This window comes from Chrysemys picta, chromosome 1 (assembly GCF_011386835.1).
Source record: "Chrysemys picta bellii isolate R12L10 chromosome 1, ASM1138683v2, whole genome shotgun sequence".
Lineage (NCBI taxonomy): Eukaryota > Metazoa > Chordata > Testudines > Emydidae > Chrysemys > Chrysemys picta.
This window is the reverse complement of record NC_088791.1, coordinates 65,892,791-65,920,559: the sequence shown is the minus strand read 5'-3', so window position 1 is coordinate 65,920,559 and position 27,769 is coordinate 65,892,791. Positions and strand designations below refer to the sequence as shown.

General features: G+C 40.0%; 2 protein-coding genes across 4 annotated transcripts in view; both read left to right on the top strand.

Moving 5' to 3' along the window:
- The window catches only part of RAP1B (RAP1B, member of RAS oncogene family), a 77,980-nt gene extending 56,304 nt beyond the window's left edge, over positions 1-21,676 (top strand). For all 3 annotated transcript variants that reach the window (XM_005280021.5, XM_065570800.1, XM_065570749.1), the window contains exons 5-8: positions 5,838-5,978; positions 15,312-15,455; positions 17,277-17,392; positions 20,437-21,676. In XM_005280021.5, coding sequence (XP_005280078.1) covers positions 5,838-5,978; positions 15,312-15,455; positions 17,277-17,363 — 372 coding nt within the window. In that variant the 3' untranslated portion in view covers positions 17,364-17,392; positions 20,437-21,676. The remainder of the gene's footprint in view (positions 1-5,837; positions 5,979-15,311; positions 15,456-17,276; positions 17,393-20,436) is intronic.
- Positions 21,677-25,287: 3,611 nt separating this feature from the next.
- Positions 25,288-27,461, top strand: LOC135976115 (uncharacterized). Its single transcript, XM_065570673.1, has 2 exons — positions 25,288-25,970; positions 26,850-27,461. The coding sequence occupies exons 1-2, from the start codon at positions 25,433-25,435 to the stop codon at positions 27,350-27,352; spliced, it is 1,041 nt and encodes a 346-aa protein (XP_065426745.1). The 5' UTR covers positions 25,288-25,432; the 3' UTR covers positions 27,353-27,461.
- The last annotated feature ends 308 nt before the right edge of the window (positions 27,462-27,769 follow it).

The following is a 27,769-nucleotide window of genomic DNA, read 5'->3' as shown; positions in this document are numbered from 1 at the left end:
GCTTAAGTGGGGACTTGTGAGATGTATAGGCTTTGTGCTGACCCTCTACACAGGAGTGAATTTCCCCTTTATGGCCTGATCCAAAAACCGTTTTAGTGGACTCCCATTGACTTCAATGGGTTTTGGATCAAGACCCTTAGAGCAGACCTTCTCTTCTCTCCCCCCCCCCCCACCCCCCCCCCAACAACACCAACCGTAACAGCAGACTGGTCCAGTAACGCTTCAGTGGGAATTTAGCAGCAAAGTTCTCCTTAAATGTGTAAAATGATAGACGGATTGAGTGGCTTTTTTTTTTTCCAAAACAGGTAACGCTTTTATCAAGTGCTGTGATCAAATGTGGTTGTAGCAGGATGATATGAAAAGGCAGAGGCATCACACAGTTGCATTGGCCTTCTTTTGCTTTCGTTTTTCAACATTACTCAGAGTTTTATTCCCCTTAAATTATTTCTCTTTAGCTATATTGTTTCATTTTTCCAATGTTGAATCAAGTTTAACACTTTCCCCAGGTTTTTCATTCTGATTCTTTACTATTTCTGTCCACTGGTGTGTTTTCCCTGTAATTATGAAAGCTTTGAATGTTGTCTAATATACAAATTGTCCAAAATTTATGCCCTACTGCTTCCCTCATTGCATCATCTTTATTCACTTCAACAGGGAACTTAACATCCTATTCATGTCACCTAGCTCCTATTAGGTCTCAACTTATGGTTATGTCAATCACAAGGTTTTGGCACATGCTGCAGTCTTAGCACTACAATCTGTGTATTGTGCGGTAAAGCCTTACCATTATACAAGTTTTTCTCTACTATGGGGTTTTGGCTTCTACTTTAGTTAAATGGTTACCTCTTAAATACTCAGTTGTCAATTATAATGTAAATGGAGTATAATACATTCATTTATGAACCAAAACTTTAGGTTTAGGCACTTTTTTAAAACACATCCTTTAGCATAACTAACTTGGTTTCATTGCTAAAATTGAGTTGAATACATTTGGCCGTCTTTTCTACTTTATCTACCTAAACCATGGCTTAAATATGGAACTCTGCTAACTCAACACTTGTGTTGGGTGGTTAATATTATGGTACCAGAAACAGGGTTTTTACCTGAATCTGCGAATAAAAACTCTTAACCTTTTAGAATAAAGGGAGGAATGAGACCATCAAAAAGCTTGTTATGGCTGTTAATAAATTAAAGAACTGTTAACAAGCATAGAATGGATGGTGAGTGGAGAAGCTAGTGAGTGAAATATGCTGTCTTTTAGATATTGAATAGAGGGGTGTGGATGGAGTTGTGAACTATCCTGGGTAGATTGGGTTGTAGGTATCTGAAATATTTCGATTATCTGTCTATATTGGGCCTATTTGAAGCTGTCTGAGACAACTTGTTCAGTGTTGAGTTCATGAAGGTGGCTGATTCTCAGGGCTTGTCCTCACGGACAGTGGTGTAGCTGCACCGCTTTAGTGAACCAGCTACTATGCCGACGGGAGAGCTTCTTCCATCAGTATAGTTAATCCACCTCCCTAAGAGGCAGCAGTCTACACCAGGAGTTTTCCACACCCCTGAGCAACATAATTATACAGAAGTAAGTACCAAGTCTCATTCTAACAGAACTAAATGTGAAAAGCTGTAATTGCGGGTATAGGAATTGTCAATCAGTATGAATTTAACTAAAGTTGAAGGAAGTGGAAGGAAACAGGTGATTTGAATGGACCAAAGTAATGAAAGACATTTAAAAGTAAAATGTATAAGTGAAGTATCCACATGGAAAGGATTCAGTCCTCTCAAAAGATGTGGAATAGCACCAAGGTTTTTCAAGATCAAATGTATAGTTGAATGTAGCTTCCACTGTTGAAGTGGAAGAACAAAAGATTGAGTTGAATCCTCCAAGTGAGATACTTCTGATGCCAATCTTGTTGAAATGAGCCATGATATACTGGAAGGCCTCAAACAGGAACTTATCTTCAGTATCCGCTTAATTCAGAAACACACGCTATTCATTTTCAGCACCCCCAAAATTGTAAAGATCATTGGTGTTAATTCCATAAAAGTGAAAACTTGAACTTTATAAGAAAAGTTCCAACCTATTAGGTAAACATTTGACTTCAAAGTGGTACAAAATTAGCAGTTTAAAGAAATGACTGAAGCATTTCACCTTGGGTATACGTCTCCACACGTTTCGGCTTGCAGGTCCCACGCTGGATGCTGCAAGGGAAGAAAGCTAAAATTAGAGGAAGACCTCAATTGTAACATTGTGTAAGATGGTTGGTTTAGTGTATGAAATGACCCAATAATGTCTACAAGCATCCACACAGGGAAAAATGCACTCCTTGTTACTGCTATTGATACTAACCTGAAAAAAGGACAGAACGTTGTTCAAGTAGCTGATGATGACATCCAGTAATGCAGATAAGTGTGACAGATCTTTTGCCACTTGCTCAGACAATGAAAATAAAACGAGAGATTTCTCAGGTACAGTCATTCTGAACTTCTGGTATATGGACGTTTAGCACACTATCCAAACCACCATGGAGAAAGAAACATTTAATGTAGTCCTAAAGTATGCAGCAGTTGTAGAATGACTTAAACTTCCACAGTGTGCCTCATACATGATGGCCCCTATTTCCTGTTGGTATTTGGGACTCTCTGGAAGGCTATATTTCCAGTCAACTACCAAGTGGTGTCAGTTTACATGGAGTATGAGGACTCTGATAAAAAATCCACACATGTTTTACATGAGACTACAGAGAGCAAAGTTACAAAAAGAACAAAGTTCTGCAGGTGCCAGATGCGTGTTGTTGGGTGTGGGTTTTTTTGGGGGGGGGAGGAAGGGGTGAGTGCATCTCAAAAGAAATCTCTGGATCTAATTAACAAAATTGGAACAATGCAAGCAAGAAAAAAATTGTAGAAACTATGGAACCTCTCCATTATTTAGCCAACATGAATGATAAATACCAATGTACTCAGTTTATAAAAATTACTGATACAAGAATCAACTGCACAGAGTAATCAAAACTACTGGGACAAAATCATTCCCATGCTAAATACTCTGCTTATAAGAATCATTTTGGGACAAGCGGACTACATGCAATATGATAATCAAGTGCAATGACTTGTAATAAGCCAATAAAGCTGTCTTGAATCTGATCACATCTCGCATTATTAGGCATTTAGTGTGTATAAAGTTTAATCCCAGTGGCGGGGGGGGGGGGGGGGAATCAAGTTTGTGTGAGTTGACATAGCAGGAAAAGGCACTTTCTATAGATGGAAAAACACCACTTTCTGGAGTCCTATGATAGTTTTCCCAAGACCAGCCAGAGATGCATCTCAGAAATTGGGCATTCCGTGGCCTATATTGTCTAAGATTTTCAAAGATCGGGAGAGAGGGAAAAAATACCATCAGGCAAAGCATGTAGGGTTGAGGCGGCACTTATAAAGTGGATCAAAAATGCCAGAGAGAGAAATGCCCCCCTAAGTGGACTGTTGGGGATGCAGAAGAACAGGCAGTGGCACTGGGCGTTACCATCTTCAAGACCAGCTCTGGCTGGTTTGAGCACTTAAAAACAATCTCCTCTCATTTTTTAAAGAAAATGCAAGGAGAATTCAAAGACGCAGACATTGGGTCACATGAAGAATGGTTAGAAAACAAGTGGATTGAAATGAGACATGGCTTTGCTGAAGACATTTGGAATGCAGATGAAAGTTGAATTCATTTTCAAGCCCTGCCTGATGGCACACTCACCTTTAAATCAATAAAAAGAGGAAAGAAGTTTAGAGAGAATTACTGTTCTGTTCATCTGTTCCTTGACTGGTAAGAAAATGGACCTTTTCATCATCTGGAAAAGTCAAAACTCAATGTTTTAAAAATGTGAGACATCCTCCAGTCTTTTCTGTTGCCAGTGTAGCTGCCTGGATGATGAGGTATCTATTTGGTGAGTGGCTGAAGGAACTGGGATTGAAAGTTGGGCCAGGAAAGGAAAAAGATTTTTGCCACTAGTGGACAACTGCACAGCCCATGTGACAACAAATGTAGCCCTGAGGAATATCCGACTTGAATTCTTCCCAAAGAACAGAATTTCACCCTTCAACCATGTGATCAGGGTATTATCAGAACTGCCAAGGCATACTTTCTCAAGCAAATGGTTTGCATAGTATTGCACCACATTGATGATGACGAGAAAGCTACTGCTGTGGAAATTGCCAGGAAGATGTCTTTTAGATGCCATTCTAATGCTTGCAAACGCCTGGTCTGACGTCGATCCTTCAACAGTCTGGAATTGGAGGTCTGGCCATAGCACCCATGGAGAAAGCAATTGTTGAGCCACCAAGAGAACTCAGTGCACACACATTTGGAAGAATGGATAGACATCGATGACAATGCTTTTGTTACACAACCTGTCTGATGAGGACATTGCAACTGAGATCAAAGACCAATTTGAAGTGAAACCCGAAAACAATGCAGAGGCAGACGATGAGGTAATCGTCCCATCCTTGACACAAATGAAGAATGTGTTGAAAACTTTGACAAATGGCCTATTGTACAGGAGCTTCAAAGATTTTTAACCTCCTACATCACCTTGAAAAGGAGGTTAATGTTGTGGGTCGTGCATTGATCCAGAGAACACTGGACCAGTTTGTAATCACAGTGACGGTCTCTGCATTGTGCATTCACAGTGCCAGACATGCCACTCTGGTGACAGATGGTGACACTCCAAAATAAATATTTGTGAGTGAATACTATTACAGTCCATTTTGTTTTTACATTTTATATTTATGCTATGAAAGTCAGTGTAATGTAATTTCAAACTGCAAAAAACATAACATACAAAATTTTTAAATTCTATCTTTGGATCTTTAAGAGGTGTATATAGCTCTGCTAACTTACACTTTGTGTAAAGTTGTAACATGCTGTAGAGTATTAATTGCCTTGAATAAAAGCATCAGCTAAATAATTGGATAATAATAATAGCATATTGCTCAGTTAGAATGTTGGTATGGTTTTGTTTCCATATTGTATATGTTTAAACTCTAAAGAATTTAGTTATGGTAAATGAGATGTTTTTCCTCACAGGACTGCAGGCTTTCCTTTTGGACAATTTCCCTTTTTGGACTAATATATTATGAAATGAATAACACAGTACAGTAGAACCTCAGAGTTGTGAACATCAGAGATACTTTATAACTGACCAGTCAACCACACACCTCATTTGGAACTGGAAGTACGCAATCAGGCAGTAGCAGAGACAAAAATAAAAAAGTAAATACAGTATAGTACTGTGTTAAATGTAAATTTCTTTAAAAAAGGAAAGCAGCATTTTTCTTCTGCATAGTAAAGTTTCAAAGCTGTATTAAGTCAATGTTCGGTTGTAAACTTTTTTTAAACAACCATAATGTTTTGTTCAGAGTTACAAACATTTCAAAGTTACGTACAACCTCCATAACTCTGAGATTCTACTGTATGTGTTTATTTTTTTCATTTAATAAAATCTTAGTGGGTTTCTTTAACTCTGTTTTTTGGTATGAGAAATTACAATAGCTCTGATTTGTCACTTTCCTGGCATTATAGAGACCTAGAACTGTTATCAAATACTACAATCTGCAGGTTATTTCCGTGTGTGTGTGTATATATAATAAAAAAAAATAGTCAGATCTATAAGAATATCTAAGGGCTATAATATTATGGTTACAATGCACAGGATAAACTTTTTAAAGTGCAATTTGTGTTCCAAAAACTTAAAACTTCACCACTTGTGATCCTTGTCTGGCTTTGTGGATATTGGTGATCTGGCAGCTTCTGTAAGGAAATTCAAATTAACCACTGTATGCCTTTTTCATTACAGGAACAGTTTACAGCAATGAGAGACCTCTACATGAAAAATGGACAAGGCTTTGCATTAGTATATTCCATCACAGCACAGTCCACATTTAACGACTTACAAGACCTAAGAGAACAGATTCTTCGGGTCAAAGACACTGATGATGTGAGCAGTCCCCTGTTGTAGAAAAAACTGATATTTAAAGTCCTCATTATAAATGCTTTTTAAAGCTGTACTTGCTTTAATCAGATACATCATTGAATTCATTTCAAGCTTTAATTTGAAAGGCAAATTGACCAGTATGTGCATTGTACTGAAAATGTGTCTTCTGCAACAAGCAGTCAGGAAAAAAAAATCATATGCACTTTTGTATGGTGTCGCTGTCACATGGTCTGTTAATCTTTTTGCTTTTAAATACTCCATAAGTGTGTGTGTATATATAGCTTATTTTGACTAGTACATCTAAAACAAAAGTACTGCAGAAGACCCCATCTTTAAAGCTGCTGAGTTTGGTCTAACAATTTCAGTCTTCATTGTTGTTCTGTGAGTGCTTATAACAGTTAGCTATAGCCCAATTTTGCTTTCAACAGTATTGTTATAAAATGAGTATTTTAGCTGTAGACACATCTTTGAATTTCTTGCTTACTGAAAGATGTACTGTAATTGTTAAGCAAAATGGGTCATTTTGACAGTTTTCTTTTTTGAGATAGTACTTGCAAGACTAAGCTTAGTATTACTTTCACACAATCTTAATTTGTATCCCTCTTTTACTAATGACTGGTCTTGAAAATCTTAATGAGACTGAGCCTTTCAGCATTTAATTGGGGCTATATTACTACAGTACAGGAAGTACATGGATAATTTATCACTTGAGTGAGGGATAACTTTCAAAAGTTTGAGTTTTATTGTTGCTTAAACTTGTGTTGAAGAGCAAAAGAAATTATTGCATAAAGGAAAAAAGAGGTAGATTTAATGTGAACAGCTGAGTAACAAAAGTCTTAGAAGTATTTTAAAGGGGGTGATATCATTAATTTATTTAATGTTCATGAGTAACACCCTGTTCCACTTCCTTCTTAGAATCATTTGTTGGCTTCTGAAGATCATAATCTTGTTTACAGTAACAGACATTAACGGGGGGCGGAGGGACGCTACTTCCAGTTTTTAGTTAATCTATTTAATGTTCATGAGGGATCTTGATTAATCTCCCTGAATAGATATAGCTACATCTGCTACCACTACTGTAGGGACACAGGAGACATTGAACTTTTAAATTTCAGGAAAGTTTGTTGTGGGTGTACTAGTACATGCACAAGATCGGTGCATGTCTTCACCTCAGTTAATTCTCTTCTCTCTAATGGAACCCTAAGAGCAAGTATCATTCCAGTGTCATGAATGGAGGAAGAACTTCATTTCTAGATAATGTGAATCTTTTATTTTCATCCAAACCCGAACAAGTTGTTTTTCTATTTAGCAACAAATGAGCATTGCAAGGAATTGGATGAAAACCAAGGCAACTCTTAAGATTTTTAAACGGAGTCTTAATTCAAAGTGTCATGCTTTTATGGGCAAATAGGAAACATCCAAAGGCTGCCTGAGTGGTGTATTTAGAATGACTTGGTACTGAAACATGTATACTGCTTTTATAAACTCAAATCTGAAAGTCATTCAAAAGAAGTGGAGGGAAAAGAGCACTAATATAGAGGATGAGAGTTCCAGGTTGCCACTTTGGCTAAAAACTAATCCTCTTTACATGGTTTCATAGTTTTTTCCTGTTTAAATCAAGATTGGAAATAAGGTGTAAATTTTTAACAGAGTAACTAACCATTGGAACAACTTACCAACAGTTGTGGATTCTCCATCACTGACAAATTTTAAATCTAGACTGGATGTTTTTCTAAAATATATGTTCTAGGAATTATTTTGATGAATTTCGGTGCCCTGTGTTTTATACAGGACGTCTGACTAGATCAGTGGTTTTCAACTGTTTTTCATTTGCAGAACCCTAAAATATTTCAAATGGCGGTGCAGATCTATTTGGGAATTGTAGACATAGATCACAGCTTGAAAACCCCTGGACTAGATCACAATGATCCTTTCTGGCCTTGGAATCTATGAAGTGGGCGAGCTAGGTCTGGGTAAACTCCCCAAGGCCAGATCATCCAATCTGTATTCAAGTAATAAAACTCAATGAAGGCTTGCCTGGCAAACTATAGGGTTTGTCCTTAAAGTGCAGTTCCGCTTTGAAAAGTGACTGGTAAAATGAAGTTAAAAGATTTTGTGGGGCTGTTTCAGTGCCATCCAGGTCAAATGTTAGCACTAGCAACTAGAAAAAAACCTGTCAGCTGGCTTCTTTCCTCTTGTGCATCATCTCAGCCCTGTGAACTAAATTGTGTCCGCTGTGATATCTTGTGTAACCCTGTATTTGGGTTTTCAGAGTAACTTGCCTGTCAATGGAGCTAAAGTAAACAATTCTACTGAGGCACTGCAGAAGAAGGAATGGAATCCAGCTTGCTCTCCTCTATTCTTGTTAGCTCTGCAGAACTAACTGCTTACGTCAGTAAGCGGGTCTGATTTTGAATAGAAGGAGCAAATCTCTGCATTTTAGAAAGAGGTTACTGTACATAAAATCTCACTTTAAATGAATAGCTGTATTTCAGGGCTTTTCCAAGTGTATTTGAAGGTACCTCAGGAAATCTAGTGGTAAAGCAGCTTCCAGTCTATACCAACCATATTTTAAAATGTGACATGGAACCTGCTACACTGATCAGCTTAGTTTCCACCACCACCCCCTTTAATTCTTAGCCTCGTAACCTTGTCATCAGTGTGTTTATGGGTTACTGCTTTTTATTCCACAAGAAATGGGATGTGTGGAGGAAAAATCTGGGTTACTTATTAGGAACTGAAGTTCTTCAAATAGCTAATCCTAACACATTCATCCTATCTTCTCTACTTGCCATTCCCAAATCACTTCAAATTATTTACATCTAACAGATAATGGAAACTGAAGCGGGAACATGTCCCGTGTGTTTCTATATAGGTGTGGGGTGGCTGGCACTCAGTGTGCATCAAACTTTCCTGAAACTTAGTTCCCAGCAACTCCTGGGTCCAATGGCAGTGTACACAGGCAAAGAGTGGGGATTATGGACATTACCCACTTTGAAAACTCCAGTTACAGGTAAGTAACTCAGCTATTTGTCATTAATTCAAGGTCAGAAACTAAGCTTGGTTTCACTTCAGTTATTTGAATAACACAGCCTTCTCTGAGTGTTTGCCCCATAATGAATTATTGCAGTCTTTTAGGAAAGAGATACTTGGGAGAAGATAGAGCAGTGCAGAAGCAAATTTTCTCTGACAAGGTTAAAAGAATTTGGCAAACAGCTTTGAGTAAACTGCATCAAAACTGTTCTCTCCACCAAATCAGTTGGAAAGCTTAGAATGCTATAGCTAAGTTCCACAGCCATGTATTTTCTACCAAATGATGATATAAACTACTTTTTAGGGCTGTCAAGCAATTAAAAAAAATTAATCATGATTAATCCTACAATTAATAGAACTGTTAAACAATACTAGGATACCATTTATTGAAATAGTTTTTGATGTTTTCTACATTTTCAAATGTGTTGATTTCACTTACAACACAGAATACAAAGTGTACAGTGCTCACTTTATATTTTTGATTACAAATTTGCACTGTAAAAAACGAGAGTATTTTGCAATTCACCTAATACAAGTACAGTAGTGCAATCTCAATCATGAAAATTGAACTTGCAGATGTAGAATTATGTACAAAAAAACCTGCATTCAAAAACAAAACCATGTCAAACTTTGGAGCCTACAAGTCCGTTCAGTCTTATTTCTTGTTCAGCCAATCACTCAAACAAGTTTGTTTACATTTGCAGGAGATAATGCTGCTCGCTTCTTGTTTACAGTATCACCTAAAAGTGAGAATGTGTTCGCATGGCACTGTTGTAGCTGGCATCGCAAAATATTTATGTGCCAGATGCACTAAAGATTCAGATGTCCCTTCATGCTTCAATCACCATTTGAGAGGACATGCGTCCATGTTCATAAGGGGTTCTGTTCGTTAACCATCCAAAGCAGTGCTGACCAACGCATGTTCATTTTCATCATCTGAGTCAGTCAGATGCCACTAGCCGAAGGTTGATTTTCTTTTTTGGTGGTTCGGGTTCTGTAGCTTCTGCATCGGAGTGTTACTCTTTTAAGACTTCTAAAAGCATGCTCTACACCTTATCCTGCTCAGATTTTGGAAGCCCTTCAGATTCTTAAACCTTGGATCGACTGATCTAGCTATCTTTAGAAATCTCACATTGGTATCTTCTTTCCTTTTTGTCAAATCTGCAGTGAAATTGTTCACTTTAAGAACATGTGCTGGGTCATCATCTGAGACTGCTATAACATGAAATATATGGCAGAATGTGGGTAAAATAGAGTAGGAGACGTACAATTCTCCCCCAAGAAGTTGTTAAAAAAACAATGTGTTAATTAAATTTGTGACAAATGTCATCAGTTATGGAAGCATGTCCTCTGGAATGAAGCATGAAGGGATATATGAATGTTTAGCATAGCTGGCACGTAAAGACCTTGCAATGCCAACTACAAAAATGCTATGCGCGCTCCTGTTCTCACTTTCAGGTGACATTGTAAATAAGAAGAGGGCAGCATTATGTCCCATAAATGTAAACAAACTTGTTTGTTTCAGCGATTGGCTGAACAAGAAATAGGACTGAGTGGACTTCTAGGCGCTAAAGTTTTACATTTTGTTTTTGAGTGAAGTTATGTAACACACACAAATCTACATTTGTAAGTTGCACTTTAACAATAGAGATTTCACTACAGAACTTGTATGAGGTGAATTAAAAAATACTATTTCTTTTGTTTGCCATTTTTCAAGTGCAAATATTTGTAATAAAAAATAAGCATATAAAGTGAGCATTGTATACTTTGAATACTTGTAATTGAAATCAATATTTGAAAATGTAGAAAAACATCCAAAAATATTTAATAAATTTAAATTGGTATTGTTTAACAGTACATTTAAAAATTGCGATTAAGCGTGATTAATTTTTTGAGTTAATCGTGTGAGTTAACTGCCATTAATCAGCAGCCCTACTTCTTTTGTATTTTCCAAGGACACTCCTAATTTTCTGTTTTACAGTTAGTCTTTTGCGGTGGGGGGGCAAATAAGCCTGCAAAAAAAAAAAAAAAATTGGGTACAGTTGTCATGGGATAAGAGGGAAGATCCTTTCACGGATTGAGAACTGGTTAAAAGACAGGGAACAAAGGGTAGGAGTAAATGGTAAATTTTCAGAATGGAGAGGGGTAACGAGTAGTGTTCCCTAAGGGTCAGTCCTACGACCAATCCTGTTCAACTTATTCATAAATGATCTGTAGAAAGGGGTAAACAGTGAGGTGGCAAAGTTTGCAGATGATACTAAACTCCTCAAGATAGTTAAGACCAAAGCAGACTGTGAAGAACGTCAAAAAGATCTCACAAAACTAAGTGATTGGGCAACAAAATGGCAAATTAAATTTAATGTGGATAAATGTAAAGTAATGCACACTGGAAAAAATAACCCAAATTATACATACAATATGATGGGGGCTAATTTAGCTACAGCTAATCAGGAAAGAGATCTTGGAGTCATCGTGGCTAGTTTTCTGAAGACGTCCATGCAGTGTGCAGCGGCAGTCAAAAAAGCAAACAGGATGTTAGGAATCATTAAAAAATGGATAGAGAATAAGACTGAGAATATCTTACTGCCCTTATATAAATCCATGGTACACCCACATCTTGAATACTGCATACAGATGTGGTCTCCTCATCTCCAAAAAGATATACTGGCATTAAAAAAGGTTCAGAGAAGGGCAACTAAAATGATTAGGGGTTTGGAACGGGTCCCATATGAGGAGAGATTAAAGAGGCTAGGACTTTTCAGCTTGGAAAAGAGGAGACTAAGGGAGGATATGATAGAGGTATATAAAATCATGAGTGGTGTGGAGAAAGTGAATAAAGAAAAGTTATTTACTTGTTCCCATAATATAAGAACTAGGGGCCACCAAATGAAATTAATGGGCAGCGGGTTTAAAACAAATAAAAGAAAGTTCTTCACGCAGTGCACAGTCAACCTGTGGAACTCCTTGCCTGAGGAGGTTGTGAAGGCTAGGGCCTGGTCTACACTAGGGGGGATCAATCTAAGTTACGCAACCTCAGCTCTGTGAATAACGGAGCTGAAGTCAACATACTTAGGTCAACTTACCGTGGTGTCTTCACGTTGGTGAGTCGACGGGAGATCGCTTGGGGTCAATTTATCGTGTCTGGACTAGACGCGATAAATCGACCTCCGCTGGATCGATCGCTGCCTGCTGATCTGGCAGGTAGTGTAGACATACCCTAGGACTATAACAGGGTTTAAAAGAGAACTAGATAAATTCATGGAGGTTAAGCCCATTAATGGCTATTAGCCAGGATGGGTAAGGAATGGTGTCCCTAGCCTGTTTGTCAGAGGGTGGAGATGGATGGCAGGAGAGAGATCTCTTGATCATTACCTGTAAGGTTCACTCCCTCTGGGGCACCTGGCATTGGCCACTGTCTGAGACAGGATATTGGGCTGGATGGACCTTTGGTCTGACCCAGTATGGCTATTCTTATGTTTGTTCACTGTTCTGACTGAGGCCACAGCTCTTGTTGGACAGTTAGAGGTTGCCTGTTGTCTTATTCCCAGACTACCTTTGCTGCTGTTCTTGTCATGTTGCAGCTCTGTCTCCAATGTAAAAGTCACAAGATAGCAGGTCAGAGGAGATGTGAGCAAAAAAAAGTGCATCACAGCATCTTAATTCTGGGGTCTTAATGAGTTCCTTTAATTGCTTTTGCGACTGCCTTATTAGTAGAGCAAAACAAAGGCATTTACTGGTACAGTAACTAACAGCTAAACATTATGGTTCTGGGCATTAAACAAAATATTCTAATTGGCTGGTTTCAGAGGCTTGATGTTTTAACCATGTTTAAATTGATTAAAAAATGCATGACACATCACTAACCTTGTCATGGGTTCTGGCTTATTATAATGGTTAACATAGACTTATGTAAATAAGGTGTCAAAGGAAATAGTGAATCTCTCCTCTACTCCCTCCTTTTGTTAATGTATAAAACACACACAGGTCTTGGGTTTTTCTGCCTTTGCTTCTACCTTCTCCCTTTTCCTGTTCAGTTGTTAAACGTTGCAGGCATCTGGATAACTGATAGATTATATCTTCAGAAGGTAAATCAGCTCCTAATTTTACTGAGCTGTCTGAAAAATATTGCAGCTGCTGGAGAGGGGTAGCTCACTTGTCCTCTAGCTGTCTTGCTTGAAATACTTCAGAGGCACCTGGAATGCTATTCTTAGTTCAATGTAAAGCTAACTTTTGGAGGATTAGAGTAGAAAATTTTGACACTTTCAGAAGTTCCTTTCTGAGGGAGAAATAGAGGGATGCAGATCAATATTTCTTACAGATTTTCTTTTTTCCTTTTGAGCACAATCGTGGCTTTTGAGCACATGGGAGAAACCTTTGAGTGTTCAGTTCGCAGTCCCAGCAACATCTGTGAAATTAGAGGGCCGTATAGGTCTCACAGTGCACAGGTTATAGAGTCAGAGCCCAATCTACTTCTCCCTCTTGGCTGCTTAGAGTGGAGGGGTCTTTCTGAATGTTGATGAGGGCTGGGAAAGAAGAATGAATATCTTTCCCTACCCTATGAAGCAGGTTCTCTTTGGTGTGCAGATATTATGGGGCGAGAGATACTTCTGAGGTACTTTTTTTTTTTTTTTTTTTTTTTTTATTTTATTTCATTTCACTGGTGTTTTCTTTGAATTTGGCTATTCCACACAGCAAAATATGTTCTCACTCCTACTTCTGAGTAAGGCATGCTGCTGCGATTACTGCTGCACTTAATCTACCTTGGCAGTAGTTGAAAGGTATGAATAGGTATGTATGCAGGTGAGAGGGAGCATTGGTGGGTTAGGGAAATGAACTTAAATTCAATATCAAAACCAAAAATTTGGCTATACATTTGGCCTTATCCTTGTGCTTTAACACTATTCGACTGAACTTTTAAGACACTTTAATGCTTTTAAAAATAAATGCTTTTAAGAAATGGTGCAGTGTTCATTGACTTCTTGGATAGATGAGGTATTGAATGTGTTCACTGACAAAACATGACTGGCTGTGTTCATGCTGTATCTGTAAACATTCTGGTAAATGTGAAATTTGGGAATTGAATTTCTGTTGAATTTCTTGTAAAGTAAATACTGCACACTGCTGATAGCCATTCAGGTAAGTGCAGTGAAGGAGTCTTACACAGGGATACAAACTAGACAACACAGATACTTTCTAAAGAATCCTGGTCCAACAGGACCTGGAGGATTCATAGACTCCAAGGCCAGAAGGGACCACTCTGATAATCTAACCCAACCCTCCTGTATAATACAGGCCATAGAACTTCTCCAAAATTCCTGTTGTAAAGCATACCTTCTAGAAAAGCATCCAATCTTCATTTAAATGTTGTGATGGGGAATCCACCACAAACCTTAAGTTGTTCCAGTGGTTAATTATGCTAATTGTTATTTTTTTTAAAAAAATCCCTCTTTCAGAGTATCATGGTCCAGAGAATTCCAGGTAGCCCTTTCATTAAGAGCAGTTGCTCATTAAGAAGCTTCCATATATAGATGGAGTTTCAGTCAAGTAGTGACATCACTCCTTTCAGAACAAAGATCCACCTAGTTAGAGAACTTATGTAAGGTCCGCACCAGAAGGGGTGAATTCTCTTGATGTGGGCATCCGATTAGAGCAAAACGCTAATACTGTGGCTATCCGTTTATACATGGTTGACTGTGCAAGAGCAACCTTTCCACCATAACATGGCTGAAAACAAGGTTCTGGGGGCTTGGAAGAATTATTTTTTTTTTTGGTGTTTGCTCTTTATGAAAAATATAACTATTGTGTACACTTAAAAAAATTGTAACTACAATGTAGTAAAACATGTCAAATAAACCCATATAACTGCTGCCCTCCACCTCTTCACATGCCCTTCTGAAGGCAGAGTTCAAGTTGAGTAAGGGTGGGAAACTTGAACAGGAGTTGTGTGGTCTCAACTTGTAATTTAACCTGTCAGGTAGTTTTTTCACTAGCTGAATACAGCTGGCAGTCTTCAGTTAGGAGAGGCCTTGGAGTGAATAGCTTGAGCTGACTTAATAAAACAAACTCTCTTGAAGTATTTTGCACATGTGACCAGATCCTGGGATAATCAACAGTTTAGTTTACAGTTCTGTAACCCGATCATCTTCAAATCAAAATGACTTGATGTTAACAAGTAGCACAAAAAATCTGCTTCATGTAAGATACCAGGTTTCTCTTGTGCTGCCCTTTTTTTCCCCATCAGTTGTAATGATTCAGCTTCTGGCTTCAACTTTATGTATAAATTAAAATATCTGTCCTATTTAGGTGCCAATGATTCTAGTTGGCAACAAGTGTGACTTGGAAGATGAAAGAGTTGTGGGAAAGGAGCAAGGACAGAATCTAGCAAGGCAATGGAATAACTGTGCATTCTTAGAGTCTTCTGCAAAATCAAAAATAAATGTTAATGAGGTAAGGCTTTTAATACCTTATGAAAAAACAAATGAAAGCTTTTCTAACAACTTGCTGCTTCTTGCTATCTAAAAACAAAATTCTGAACTTCATGTTAAATTCCCTTAGATTTCAGTGGGCAGAATTGTACCCTGTAAGAAATTTTACATTATCAGATGCCTGTAATCAAGACTTACCTAGCTGTTTACAGCTAGCTTCCTAATTATAAACTTACGGCTTTGGGCTTGCAACTGCTTTTGTTTCTACTTGTTACAGATTTTTCACTGAACATGCAAGCATTTCATTATTGTACTCAATTGTTCATTGAAAACACATTGGACAGAACACTTGTTCTTGCTTTTTCAAGTTTTTTTTTTTTACTCTTGTGATAGAGATGGAACTACAGGATAGCTTCTTGGAGACCAGTAGGGAGTATCCCTGCCACAAGAAATGTCTTGTACAAATGTTGTTACAAATTGTGTTAATATAAATGATCTTTTGGGGTCTTGTAGGCCTTAAGCATGTCTAATTTTAAACTATATCATAGCTAATGTGTATTTTCCAATTTAGAATTTCTGGAGACTACCTGTTAGCCAATAGATAAATCCATTTGGTTAATGGTAAAAGTAATATATTTTATTGGATTAGAACATAGGTTCTCAAACTGGGGGTTGGGACCCCTCAGGGGGTCGTGAGGTATTTACATGGAGGGGGGTCGCGAGCTGTCAGCCTCCACCCCAACCCCACTTTGCTTCAAGCATTTATAATGGTGTTAAATATATAAAGAAGTGTTTTTAATTTATAAGGAGGATTGCACTCAGAGGCTTGTTATGTGAAAGAGGTCACCAGTACAAAAGTTTGAGAATCACTGGATTAGACTTCATGCAGTAGAAATAGGTTGGAATAGAATATTCCAATGTGGAAAATGCCCGGGAAATAACTACTAGTGCAGCTACAACCTATGAACTTGTTGCAAGACATTCAGAGATTGAGAGGAGATGATATTGGGGGGAGACAGAACCTTATTTATAAGTGAAGCACATGCTATTTAATTGTAGTATTTAGAACTGATTGACTTGCATCTAAATTAGTGTTCTCACGAAATTCCAGTCCTCGTACAATTCCAATTAGATATGTATTCCTACGCTTTCCATCCCAGTTTATGTACTTGTTTGCTATGAGCTTTTCAATTATTGCCACATTTTATCCCTTAGGAAGCTGCTGAATTAAACTTTTATTTTGATTAAAAATCAGGATAGTACTCAGATATTAAACGAGTTATTAAATTAGACTGATTTTTTTTCATATATTTAAACACTAAATTGATCTTATCAAATGTGTAACTTATACCTGACTGGTTACAAAGCATGTAACATTCTAAAATATACAATAGAATTCTACTAGAATCCTCTTAAAGAAATATTATCTCTTTAGGAGGAGTAATTCTATAAAAAGTACATAAACTGCTTATGGCTCAATTTTGTCCACTGTATTTGACCTGAACACTTAATTACAAATCAAAACGATGCATATAGTTAATCATGTTGGAGTGTGAAATACAGTTCAAATATATGTGGATACTGGAAACTTTGTCTGCAAGACCAGCTGCTCTTGATGCTTAGGGAGGTATTCTACCTCACTTCCAGTTAAACTGAAAAAACCTTGGCAGCTTTAACTAGAGGAGGAGGTAGAAAACAAATAGGTATCTGCTAATATTTTAAATAGGTCTCAAAACATGAAGGTTAAATGTGCACATTTAAGTGAACAATGCATGAAAAGCTTAGAGGCTAAAAGTCAGAAGTGGCTTAAATTGCCTAAACTAGGAACTTCTTGTGTTCACAGATCTTTTATGACCTTGTGCGGCAAATTAACAGAAAAACTCCAGTGCCTGGAAAAGCACGCAAAAAGTCATCGTGTCAGCTACTTTAATTCATAGATGTGCTGTAGCTCTGAGCCAGGTAAGCTCGCTCACTTATTTTCTTAATTTTCTCTGCTTTTTTGTTGTTGTTGACCTACCACTAACTGTTTTTCAAAGGTTCAATTTAGCTATTCAAGTAATAGGAGTGCAAAATAGGATCAGAGACTTTATTTGTTTTAACATAGAAATAAACGTATTTGAAATAGGTTTTTTGGGCTCTGCCATTCCAGAGTCAAATGCAAAGGCATGCATAAGATGTGCCTCTCGCACTGATGGACCAAAATCTTTTGACGGACTAAAGAAACAACCTTGCATAGACATCAGAAAATGTAAATATCATATGAGATATCTTAAAGCATTAAATGTAACTAGCCAAAAATAGGCAGGCTTGTATGAAGTCTGATTAAACAAAATGTATCTTACTGACAAAATAATTGCAGTTTTGGAAGACTGTAGTGTACCACTGTACAGCTAAAATGTCATCTTTTGCTTTGTGATCTGCTATAAATATGTGCATAGGCTTATAGAATGTGTGTTAAGCTATTGTGTTTTTTGTTTTGTTTTGTTTTTTGTTTTTAAACAACTTGCTCTGGACTGTAAGAGCCTTTTGTAGGTTTCCGTAACTTAAAAACATACGTTGTCCTGATAGAGGAGTTAGTCTTTTTTTAAAAGAAAGATGTTGCAACGTGTATATTTGGAAGTGAGCTATTGGACAATCCATGTTTCATATGTATCACTCCTTGAAACTTTTTTTTACCTAGAGCTGTTGGTTTACTAGATTAACTTTTTTTAGTGTGACAATTAACTAATGCCTTATATATTTTAAGAAGGCTAAGAGCAAGCTTAAGCCTGCACTTTTTTTGGCAAGATTTTTGAGAAATTGGTGAGTCACTGACATCACAGGGTGTCCTCGGATTTCCTTTTTCCTGGTCACTTGCATTTTCAGCCTGGGTATGGAGACAATGCTATACTCTCATGGTTGTCCTGTCATTGGACAACTGTCACCTGTTCATCTTGATTCTTTCATGTCTGTTGTCCCCCTTCAGTAGCCTGTTCAAATGGATAGGATTGCATTTCAGTATTTCTATTCTTTCTCAGAGTTCTGGTACAGGATTGTCTCATCCCTCCCACTCAGTGTATTTGAAGCTTGTGCGGGAGGAGGGAGTTTTGCTCTCTGAGCTATGGTATCATTAGTACAGTGATAACACGCAGACCTGTCTTAAAATTCAGACAGTGCATTGTCTTTTCTTTTCCAGTATCTGGCCAAAAAACAGTCTAGGCTGAGTGAAGGGTCTGAATCCAAATAAAATTTGAGATTGTTTGGTTCCAGAAGCATCTGGAGAGATTGGCAAGAAAAAAGTAAACTGATGGGTCTGGACCAAAACCCCAGATAGATGCCCCTGAACACTGGTAGAAGTGGCAGTATTCTATGCACTACTAATAATCCAAACCCTAACTGCATGGTTTGGGCTCATCACCAGTGTAGATATCCAGGAATCAAGCAAATGGGAAAGATTGTTTTTTTTCATGGCTGAGTTACTGAAATTTTAAACCTGGTGCTACAAATTGGGGTTTTGATACTTTGCTGCTGCATAGTCTCACCACGTCAATCACTCTACATCAGAATCCCAGGGTTTACAAAGTTGTTATAGCAAATGATTGATGCTAGTGTTTAAGGTCATTTAAATGCATTCTGCCTATATTAACCCTAATCTCATTAAATTCACACTGACTAATGGTGTGCCTATGGGGGCATCAGCATCCACCTGTTTTTTTGGGGGGTGGGGTTTTTTTTGCCTGTCAGATTAATGTCTTTACAAATCCAAGTGTCAGAGATTGTAGTTCTTCACATGACTGCACTAGTGACTCAACACAATAGGCAGAGCACATTGAAATAAGTGTTTAAAGGAAAACTTAAACTCCTGGTTTTCATTGCTTCTTAATATTTGACAAGGAAGGTATAAAGGTAGAAACTATACTTAATTTACACTTTTATTTTGTAATAAACCTGAGGTACCTCTTTGGGTAGGTTTTTTTGTTTTGTTTTTTTTTCTCTTGCCCATATAATGCTACATTCCCATTTCTAAATTTATCATAAATTCTCCATCTGATTAGTTTTCTGAAACTTTCTTTTAAAGAGGCAGCTTCCAGGGCTGTTTTCATTGAAAGGGTAAAAGTGAAAGGTGTCCAATTACAGTGAATACCCACATAACTTTGGAGTATTGAGGTAAAAAGGTCAGGTAATACACTTGTACACAAGTAATAAAAATACACTTATAAAAATGTAGTACTGTTTTTTAAATAAAACTTCAGTTTTGGTGACACATTGGCTGATTGGCCCATAAAGCTAGTCCCCCTTTCTCACAATATCCTCATCAACCAATCTGACTTCCTTTTCTAAGGTTCCTTTTATAACTAAATTGTGTTTAATGTACTTGTAAAATTTTGCTTCTGACCAAAATCATTTGGAAAAAATCTTTAAAATCCATTTTGTTGGGCTTTTGAATGAACCGATTTAGTATAAGTGTGCTATAAAAATGTTAGGAAAGTTTAAAAAAACTTAATTCTCAGAGCCCTTTTAACAATTTTTATAATAGTCTTCTATTATATCTGATCCAAAATCTGTCAAATGCATCGTTTCACATGACTTAAAGAAAAAATAAGTTGCTGGAATAAATGTCTGTCACAACTTTTAACTTTCCAGCATGAAAGCTGAGTCCTGTGTTTCCTAAGCATGTGCATGAGCTGTTTCAGACAAAAGGCAGAACTTTTGAGATCTGATTTGGAGGGGGGAAGAGAGATGTTAGTACTAGGTAATGGATATTTATAATTTTTAAAAGGGACATAATTTAAATCAAACTTTTTACCTATTGTTGCAAGTTGCACCTAAAATTATTACTGTATTTCACTTTTAAATTTCATTAAATTTCAAGTTGATGTCACTGGGTCTATATATACTACTGATTTAGGGTCTTAGTAAATTTTGAAAGTAGCATTTAATTCACCTTAGTTACACTGAGATGCAGAACTCTTCAGTCCTAGAAAACTGTGCTTTAATACTAATCTCCTGTTTCATCGTTACAGGTCTGAAGAACTGTTGCCCAATTCAACAGTGCCAGCATTCCAACTTTATTAAACCTACCAACATTTTAAATGGACTTTCCTGTGGTGGTACCCTTTAAGAAGTGGATGAAAGCTACTACATCAGTTTGCACATTCTAATCACTTTCCAGTGTCACGAGAGATTTTTACTTATAAATATTCTAAGTGTATGCAACTGGTAAAACCAGAGCCTACATCCAGTATTACTGATAAGAGACATTCATCCACCAATGTTATACATGTATGAAAACTGTGTACTGTATACTTCAATAATCCCCATACTTTCTATTGGAGAGTACAATAATGTAAATCCTGAAAGCACCACTATTTTAGCATAATAAAAGAAAGTCCAAAGAGCTCCTATATAGACTACTCCAGATAACTTTGCTTCATCGGTATTTGTAGCTTATTGTAACTTTTTTTAAAGAAATACAGGATCATCATCATCATATTATACAAAACCGCTTTGATTAACACAACAGCTTTAGTTTTTTAATTTTAGGAAAAACCTGTGGAGACAGTGATCTAGTCTTTAAAATAAGAGTCCTTTCATATGTCTGACTAAAGACATTGCCTTTAATATCTGTTGGGAGGGAAATGTCCAGACTTTTCAACCTTTTATTGTATGTTTCCTTTTCCTTGTTTACATAGGGAACAATGTTTATAGTTGTGTGTACAGTGGGGGTCTACAACAAGAAGTGTATATTTTAAAATGATTTTTTTAATGATTTAACAATTTTGTAAATCATTTTCAGGCTTCTGCAGCTGTAGATTCTCACTGTTAATTCCCTTGCTTGCTCATGCATAAGTGTATTTGCAATACCAAATATACAGGTTTTAGTACTTTTGCCTGTTAGTGATTGTTTTACATGTGTAACGTTTTGGTTGAGATGTTAAATGGTGGAAGAGTACTGTGGATGTGAATGTGGGAAGTAATTTTAATCATGTGTAATTGGTCACAGGGCCTAAGTTGCAGTAATTAACTTTTGCTGATTTATTTAACAATGCCTTGTTGCTTTGTATGAATTAACGTTTGGGTGTAAAGATTGTGTGTATATCCAACAGGGAGCCACAGTATTTAAATTGACCAACCTAATGTTACAACTGCTTTGAGGTGGCCAAATGTAAACTAAAAGCCTTAATTAAAAGTGGTGCAATTTTGTATGACTTAGCATCAGTAGTTCAATAAATTTGGATTGCCATGCAAGGGCTTGCATTACAATTATCTACTACTTGAATGTTTTGTGTAGTGTTTTAACAATGCCAGTAAATATGGGTTTAACAAGTTTAAACATAATGTGCATTTTGCACTGTGAGACTTCATAGATCTTATGACCAAAAGGGATCATTATGATCATACAGTCTGGCATCCTGCATAACACAGGCCATAGGAATTCATCCAGTTTAATATGGGTGAGTAAATGCCCGTTGATGACCAGGACTACAAATATTGTCTAGTGTTACCTAGACGTGGTGGGAGAGAGTGGCGAGGAGGTGTTCTTTTTTTTCAGAGCGCTAGTGGTACCACATTGAATTTTTTTCTTTCCCTGTGGAAAAAACACTTACTAAAGGAAGCGATCTATAAAAAGGGATTTTGATGTTCAATGGCTGTTTTGGGGTACTTGAAAGTGTTATCTGTAACTATTGTTTGACTTTTTATACAATGATCTTATCTCTAAAATCAGCATGTTATGGCTATAAAGTCTCTCTGAATGAAGTGGACTAACATACTGCTTCTTTCTAGATTAAAACATACTTCTATTTGATCTTGGGCAAACTTATTGTAATGAAATTATCTATGCCATGCTAGGTCCAGAATTAGAGCTCGCTCGCTCTCTCTCTCTCTCTCTCTCTCTCTCTCTCTCTCTCTCTCTCAAAACTGTAAGGTTGCAAAGTCAAGCACTCAGGAAATAATAGAATTGAGGTTGCTTGTGCCACCTTAATTCAGTGCTTTGTTTCCATATGCATTATGATAATCTTTTACATGACAATCACATACTGCTTTTTCCACAAGACCCCTGCCTCAGTCAGTACACAGAATAGATAGTGCTCACTAAATGAGCATAGAATCATAGAATATCAGGGTTGGAAGGGACCTCAGGAGGTCATCTAGCCCAGCCCCCTGCTCAAAGCAGGACCAACTCCAACTAAATCATCCCAGCCAGGGCTTTGTCAAGCCTGACCTTAAAAACCTTTAAGGAAGGAGATTCCACCACCTCCCTAGGTAACCCATTCCAGTGCTTCACCATCCTCCTAGTAAAGTTTTTCCTAATATCCAACCTAAATCTTCCCCCACTGCAACTTTAGACCATTACTCCTTGTTCTGTCATCTAATACCACTGAGAGCAGTCTAGATCCATCCTCTTTAGAACACCCTTTCAGGTAGTTGAAAGCAGCTATCAAATCCCCCCCTCATTCTTCTCTTCTGCAGACTAAACAATCCCAGTTCCCTCAGCCTCTCCTCATAAATCATGTGCTCCAGCCCCCTAATCATTTTTGTTGCCCTCCGCTGGACTGTTTCCAATTTTTCCACATCCTTCTTATACTGTGGGGCCCAAAACTGGACATAGTACTCCAGATGAGGCCTCACCAATGTCGAATAGAGGGGAATGATCACGTCCCTCAATCTGCTGGCAATGCCCCTACTTATACAGCCCAAAATGCCATTAGCCTTCTTGTCAACAAGGGCACACTGTCGACTCATATCCAGCTTCTTGTCCACTGTAACCCCTAGGTCCTTTTCTGCAGAACTGCTGCCTAGCCATTCAGTCCCTAGTCTGTAGCAGTGCATGAGATTCTTCCATCCTAAGTGCAGGACTCAATATTTTGTTTTATCCTCATTGTTCAATGTGTGTGGCCTCATGCCATAAGTACTGCAGATTATTCAAACTTAACTGAAGACTGAATTATTTCCTCATGGGCTTTTCTATGGCACTCATCACTGTAATATGAATGCTTCACAAACATACATTAATTTTATAACATCTCTGTGGGGTGAGGGAGTGATATCACCACCATCTGTAAAATGGGGAGCTGAGGCACATATTAAGATCAAAAATTTCTGCTAATTGTGGGTGCCCAGCTTGAGATGACCAGGATCTAATTTTTCAGAGTACTTAGCACTGTGAGGCACTTTGTATGTTCAAAGTCCAGCTCTAATTGTCTTCAGTTGCAACTGTGAATTTCAGCATGTCTGCCAATCAGAACCTCTGGATATCAAGTTGGGCACCCAGAGCTTATGCCCAGGTGACTGCACTCCGGTCTGCTGCCCCCTCGCCATTTGCCCCTGCTGCCACTGCCTCATCCAACATCAACAGGGGCCAGGCCCCCTGCCCCACCCTGACCAGAAGGCACAGCATCCATTGCTTCCTGGGGATTGCCTTGCCTCACATCAAAACTTGTGTGGGCATTGGCATGGGTGGTGGGGCCCTTGGCCATTGAAGCAGCCTCCAAGATGTATGGGAAGGTCATTTGCCTGACATCAGAGGCTGCTGCCCAGGAGGTGGTGGAGAAAAGCATCTCGGGGTGACCCTTTTGTGCCCCTCAAGCTCCTGGAGGCCCTAGGTGCACATGAACACTGACCTTCAGTGCTCTCTTGCTGAGCCATAAAGACCCCATTCTCTGCCATGTCATCTTGTTCTGCTGGCAGACTGCACAGCAAGGGGAGCTTGGAGGGGTCATTCCTGGTGCCCTGTACCAGGTCCATTCACTGGGGGAGGCTTGGTGCTTCCTCTGATGGGTTTTGGGGAACATCCAGAGGGACACTTGGCCTGGTGAGGAGGGCTGTCCATAGGGTGACCAGACAGCAAGTGTGAAAAATCAGGACAGGGGGTGGGAGGGTAATAGGAGCCTATATAAGAAAAAGCCCCTAAAATCGGGACATCTGGTCACCCTAGCTGTCCAGCATCCCCACTGCTCAGGAGGGTGTAGGATCTGCTGCTGCTGCCGCCATCCACCCAGTTCCCCCATCTCCTCCACCAGCTGATGATCCTGCTTGGATGCAGGGGTTGCCCTCCCTCTCATGATCACCCAAGGAGACAGACGCTGCTGCTGTTTGGGGGGGGGGGGTCTATAGAGAAGAAGGTTGTGGTGATGTTGGATAGGTCCTCTCCTGGGCTATCTCAGGGGGAGACCATCCCTGCTTCCCCAAGCTCTGAGCCCATCTCTCTTGCACCTCCTCCCCCTCTGGTCAGCCTTCCAAGGACACCCTGGAGGCCTGGGTACTGGCTATATGGAGAGGAAGTGCAGCAAGCATAAGTTGTGGGTCCAGCCTCTCCCTGTCAAGAAGCAGGAGGATGCCTCCTGTAAGGCACCTGGAGAGGCTGTAGCTGGGCCTACTTTTGTGCCCCCTCAGAAAGCCCAGCTACTAGAGCTGCCTCACAAAGCTCTGGCAGCAGAAGAGGGCAGAGATGTTCCTCCCCAGTGGAACTCACCTCAATCTCTCCTGGAGAGGACCTCCTCAGGCAGGGGTCTCCCTGTGATCTTCCAGGAGATTGAGGCCCTGGATCTAACTCCTTTAGTCCAGGTGGAGGATGACACTCTGAAGCAGGTCTGGGCCCCAAGTCCATCGCAGGGCCTGCTGCTCCTTTCTCAGGCCTGGTCTACACTACGGGTTTAGGTCGACTTTAGCAGCGTTAAATCAAATTAAGCCTGGACACGTCCACACAACGAAGCCCTTTCTTTCGACTTAAAGGGCCCTTTAAACCGGTTTCTTTACACCACCTTCGACGAGGGGATTAGCGATAAAATCGGCCTTTGCGGGTCGGAATTGGGGTAGTGTGGACGGAATTCGACGTTATTGGCCTCCGGGAGCTATCCCACAGTGCTTCATTGTGACCGCTCTGGACAGCACTCTCAACTCAGATGCACTGACCAGGTAGACAGGAAAAGACCCGCGAACGTTTGAATTTCATTTCCTGTTTGCCCAGTGTGGAGAGCACAGGTGACCACGCAGAGCTCATCAGCACAGGTAACCGTGATGGAGTCCCAGGATCGCAAAAGAGCTCCAGCATGGACCAAACGGGAGGTACGGGATCTGCTCGCCATATGGGGAGATGAATCAGTGCTAGCTGAACTCCGTAGCAGTAAAAGAAATGGCAAAGTATTAGAAAAGGTCTCCAAGGCCATGAAGGACCGGGGCCATAACAGGGACACACAGCAGTGCCGCGTGAAAATTAAGGAGCTACGGCAAGCCTACCACAAAGCCAGAGAAGCAAATGGAAGGTCCGGGGCAGAGCCGCAAACTTGCCGCTTCTACGCGGAGCTGCATGCCATTCTAGGGGGTGCAGCCACCACTACCCCAACCGTGTGCTATGACTCCGTCAATGGAGAAACACACAGGGAAGACGGTTCGGGGAACGAGGAAGATGAGGATGGAGGTACTGTAGGTAGCTCACAGCAGCAAGGAAGCGGAGAAACCCGTTTCCCCAACAGCCAGGATATGTTTGTCACCCTGGACCTGGAATCAGTAACCCCCGAACTCACCCAAGACCCTCAGGGCACACAGGAGACCTCTGGTGAGTGTACCTTTTGTAAATATTACACATGGTTTAAAAGCAAGCGTGTTTAATGATTAATTTGCCCTGGCAATCGCGGCCAGCACATCTACTGGAAAAGTCTGTTAACGTGTATGGGGATGGAGCGGAAATCCTCCAGGGACATCTCCAGAAAGCTCTCCTTCATGTACTCCCAAAGCCTTTGCAAAAGGTTTCTGGGGAGGGCTGCCTTATCCCGTCCGCCATGGTAGGACACTTTACCACGCCAGGCCAGTAGCACGTAGTCTGGAATCATTGCATAACAAAGCATGGCCGCGTATGGTCCCGGTGTTTGCTGGCTGGCATGCAGACAATATCCATTCCTTATCTCTCTTTGTTATCCTCAGGAGAGTGATATCATTCACGGTCACCTGGTTGAAATGGGGTGATTTTATTAAGGGGACATACAGAGGTGCCCGTTCCTGCTCTTCTGAACAGAAATGTTCCCCGCTGTTAACCACGCGGTGGGGGGAGGGGTGAAGTGATCATCCCAGAGAATCGGGTGTGTGTGTGGGGGGGGTGGTTTACTTGGGTTTGTGCCGCATGTTAACCGGGAAACCGCAGCCCCTCCTTTTACATTGAAAACCCATTTTCAATGGCCAACCCAATTCATCCTTGATATGGGAAATGCGCTGCTGTTTGAAACCTTTCCCGCATGTTAAGAAGGTTAAAAAAGCCAAAAGACTGTGGCCTACCATGGCTGCCTGCAAGCCGAAATATGTTGCCTGGGGCACTATGTGAGTGATCTCTCATACCAAACCGGCAGGCAGAGGAAAAATGCGACCTTGTAATGAAAGAGTGTACCCATTGTTCTCTAAAATGTGTCTTTTTTTTAACCACCTCTCCCTTCTCCTCCACCAGCTGCAAATGTTTCTCCTTCGCAGAGGCTAGTGAACATTAGAAAGAGAAAACAGAGGACGCGGGACGATATGTTCACGGAGCTGCAGATGTCCTCCCACGCTGATAGAGCACAGCAGAATGCGTGGAGGCAGTCAATGTCGGACATGAGAAAAGCACAATATGAACGAGAGGAGAGGTGGCGGGCTGAATGGCGGGATGAAAAGAGCAAGTGGTGGGCTGAAGATGATAGGTGGCGTCACCTTGCAGACAGACGGCAAGAGTCAATGCTCCGTCTGCTGGAGCATCAAACTGATATGCTCGAGCGTATGGTTGAGCTGCAGGAAAGGCAGCAGGAGCAGAGACCGCCGCTACAGCCCCTGTGTAACCAACAGCCCTCCTCCCCAAGTTCCATAGCCTCCTCACCCAGACGCCCAAGAACACGGTGGGGGGGCCTCCGGCCACCCAGTCACTCCACCCCAGATGATCGCCCAAGCATCAGAAGGCTGGCCTTCAATAAGAGTTAAAGTTTTAAAATGCAGTGTGTCCTTTTCCATCTCTCCTCCCCCACCCATCCCAGGCTACCTTGGCAATTATCCCCCTACTTCTGTGAGGAATTAATAAAGAATGCATGAATGTGAAAAAACAATGACTTTATTGCCTCTGCAAGCGGTGCTCGAATTGGGGAGGGGAGGGTGGGGTGGTTGGTTTACAGGGAAGTAGAGTGAACCGGATCGCGGGGGGGTTTGGAGGGTTCATCAAGGAGAAACAAACAGAAGTTTCACACAGTAGCCTGGCCAGTCACAAAACTCGTTTTCAAAGCTTCTCTGATGCGCACCGCGCCCTGCTGTGCTCCTCTAACCGCCCTGGTGTCTGGCTGCGTGTGATCAGCGGCCAGGCGAGTTGCCTCAACCTCCCACCCCGCCATAAATGTCTCCCCCTTA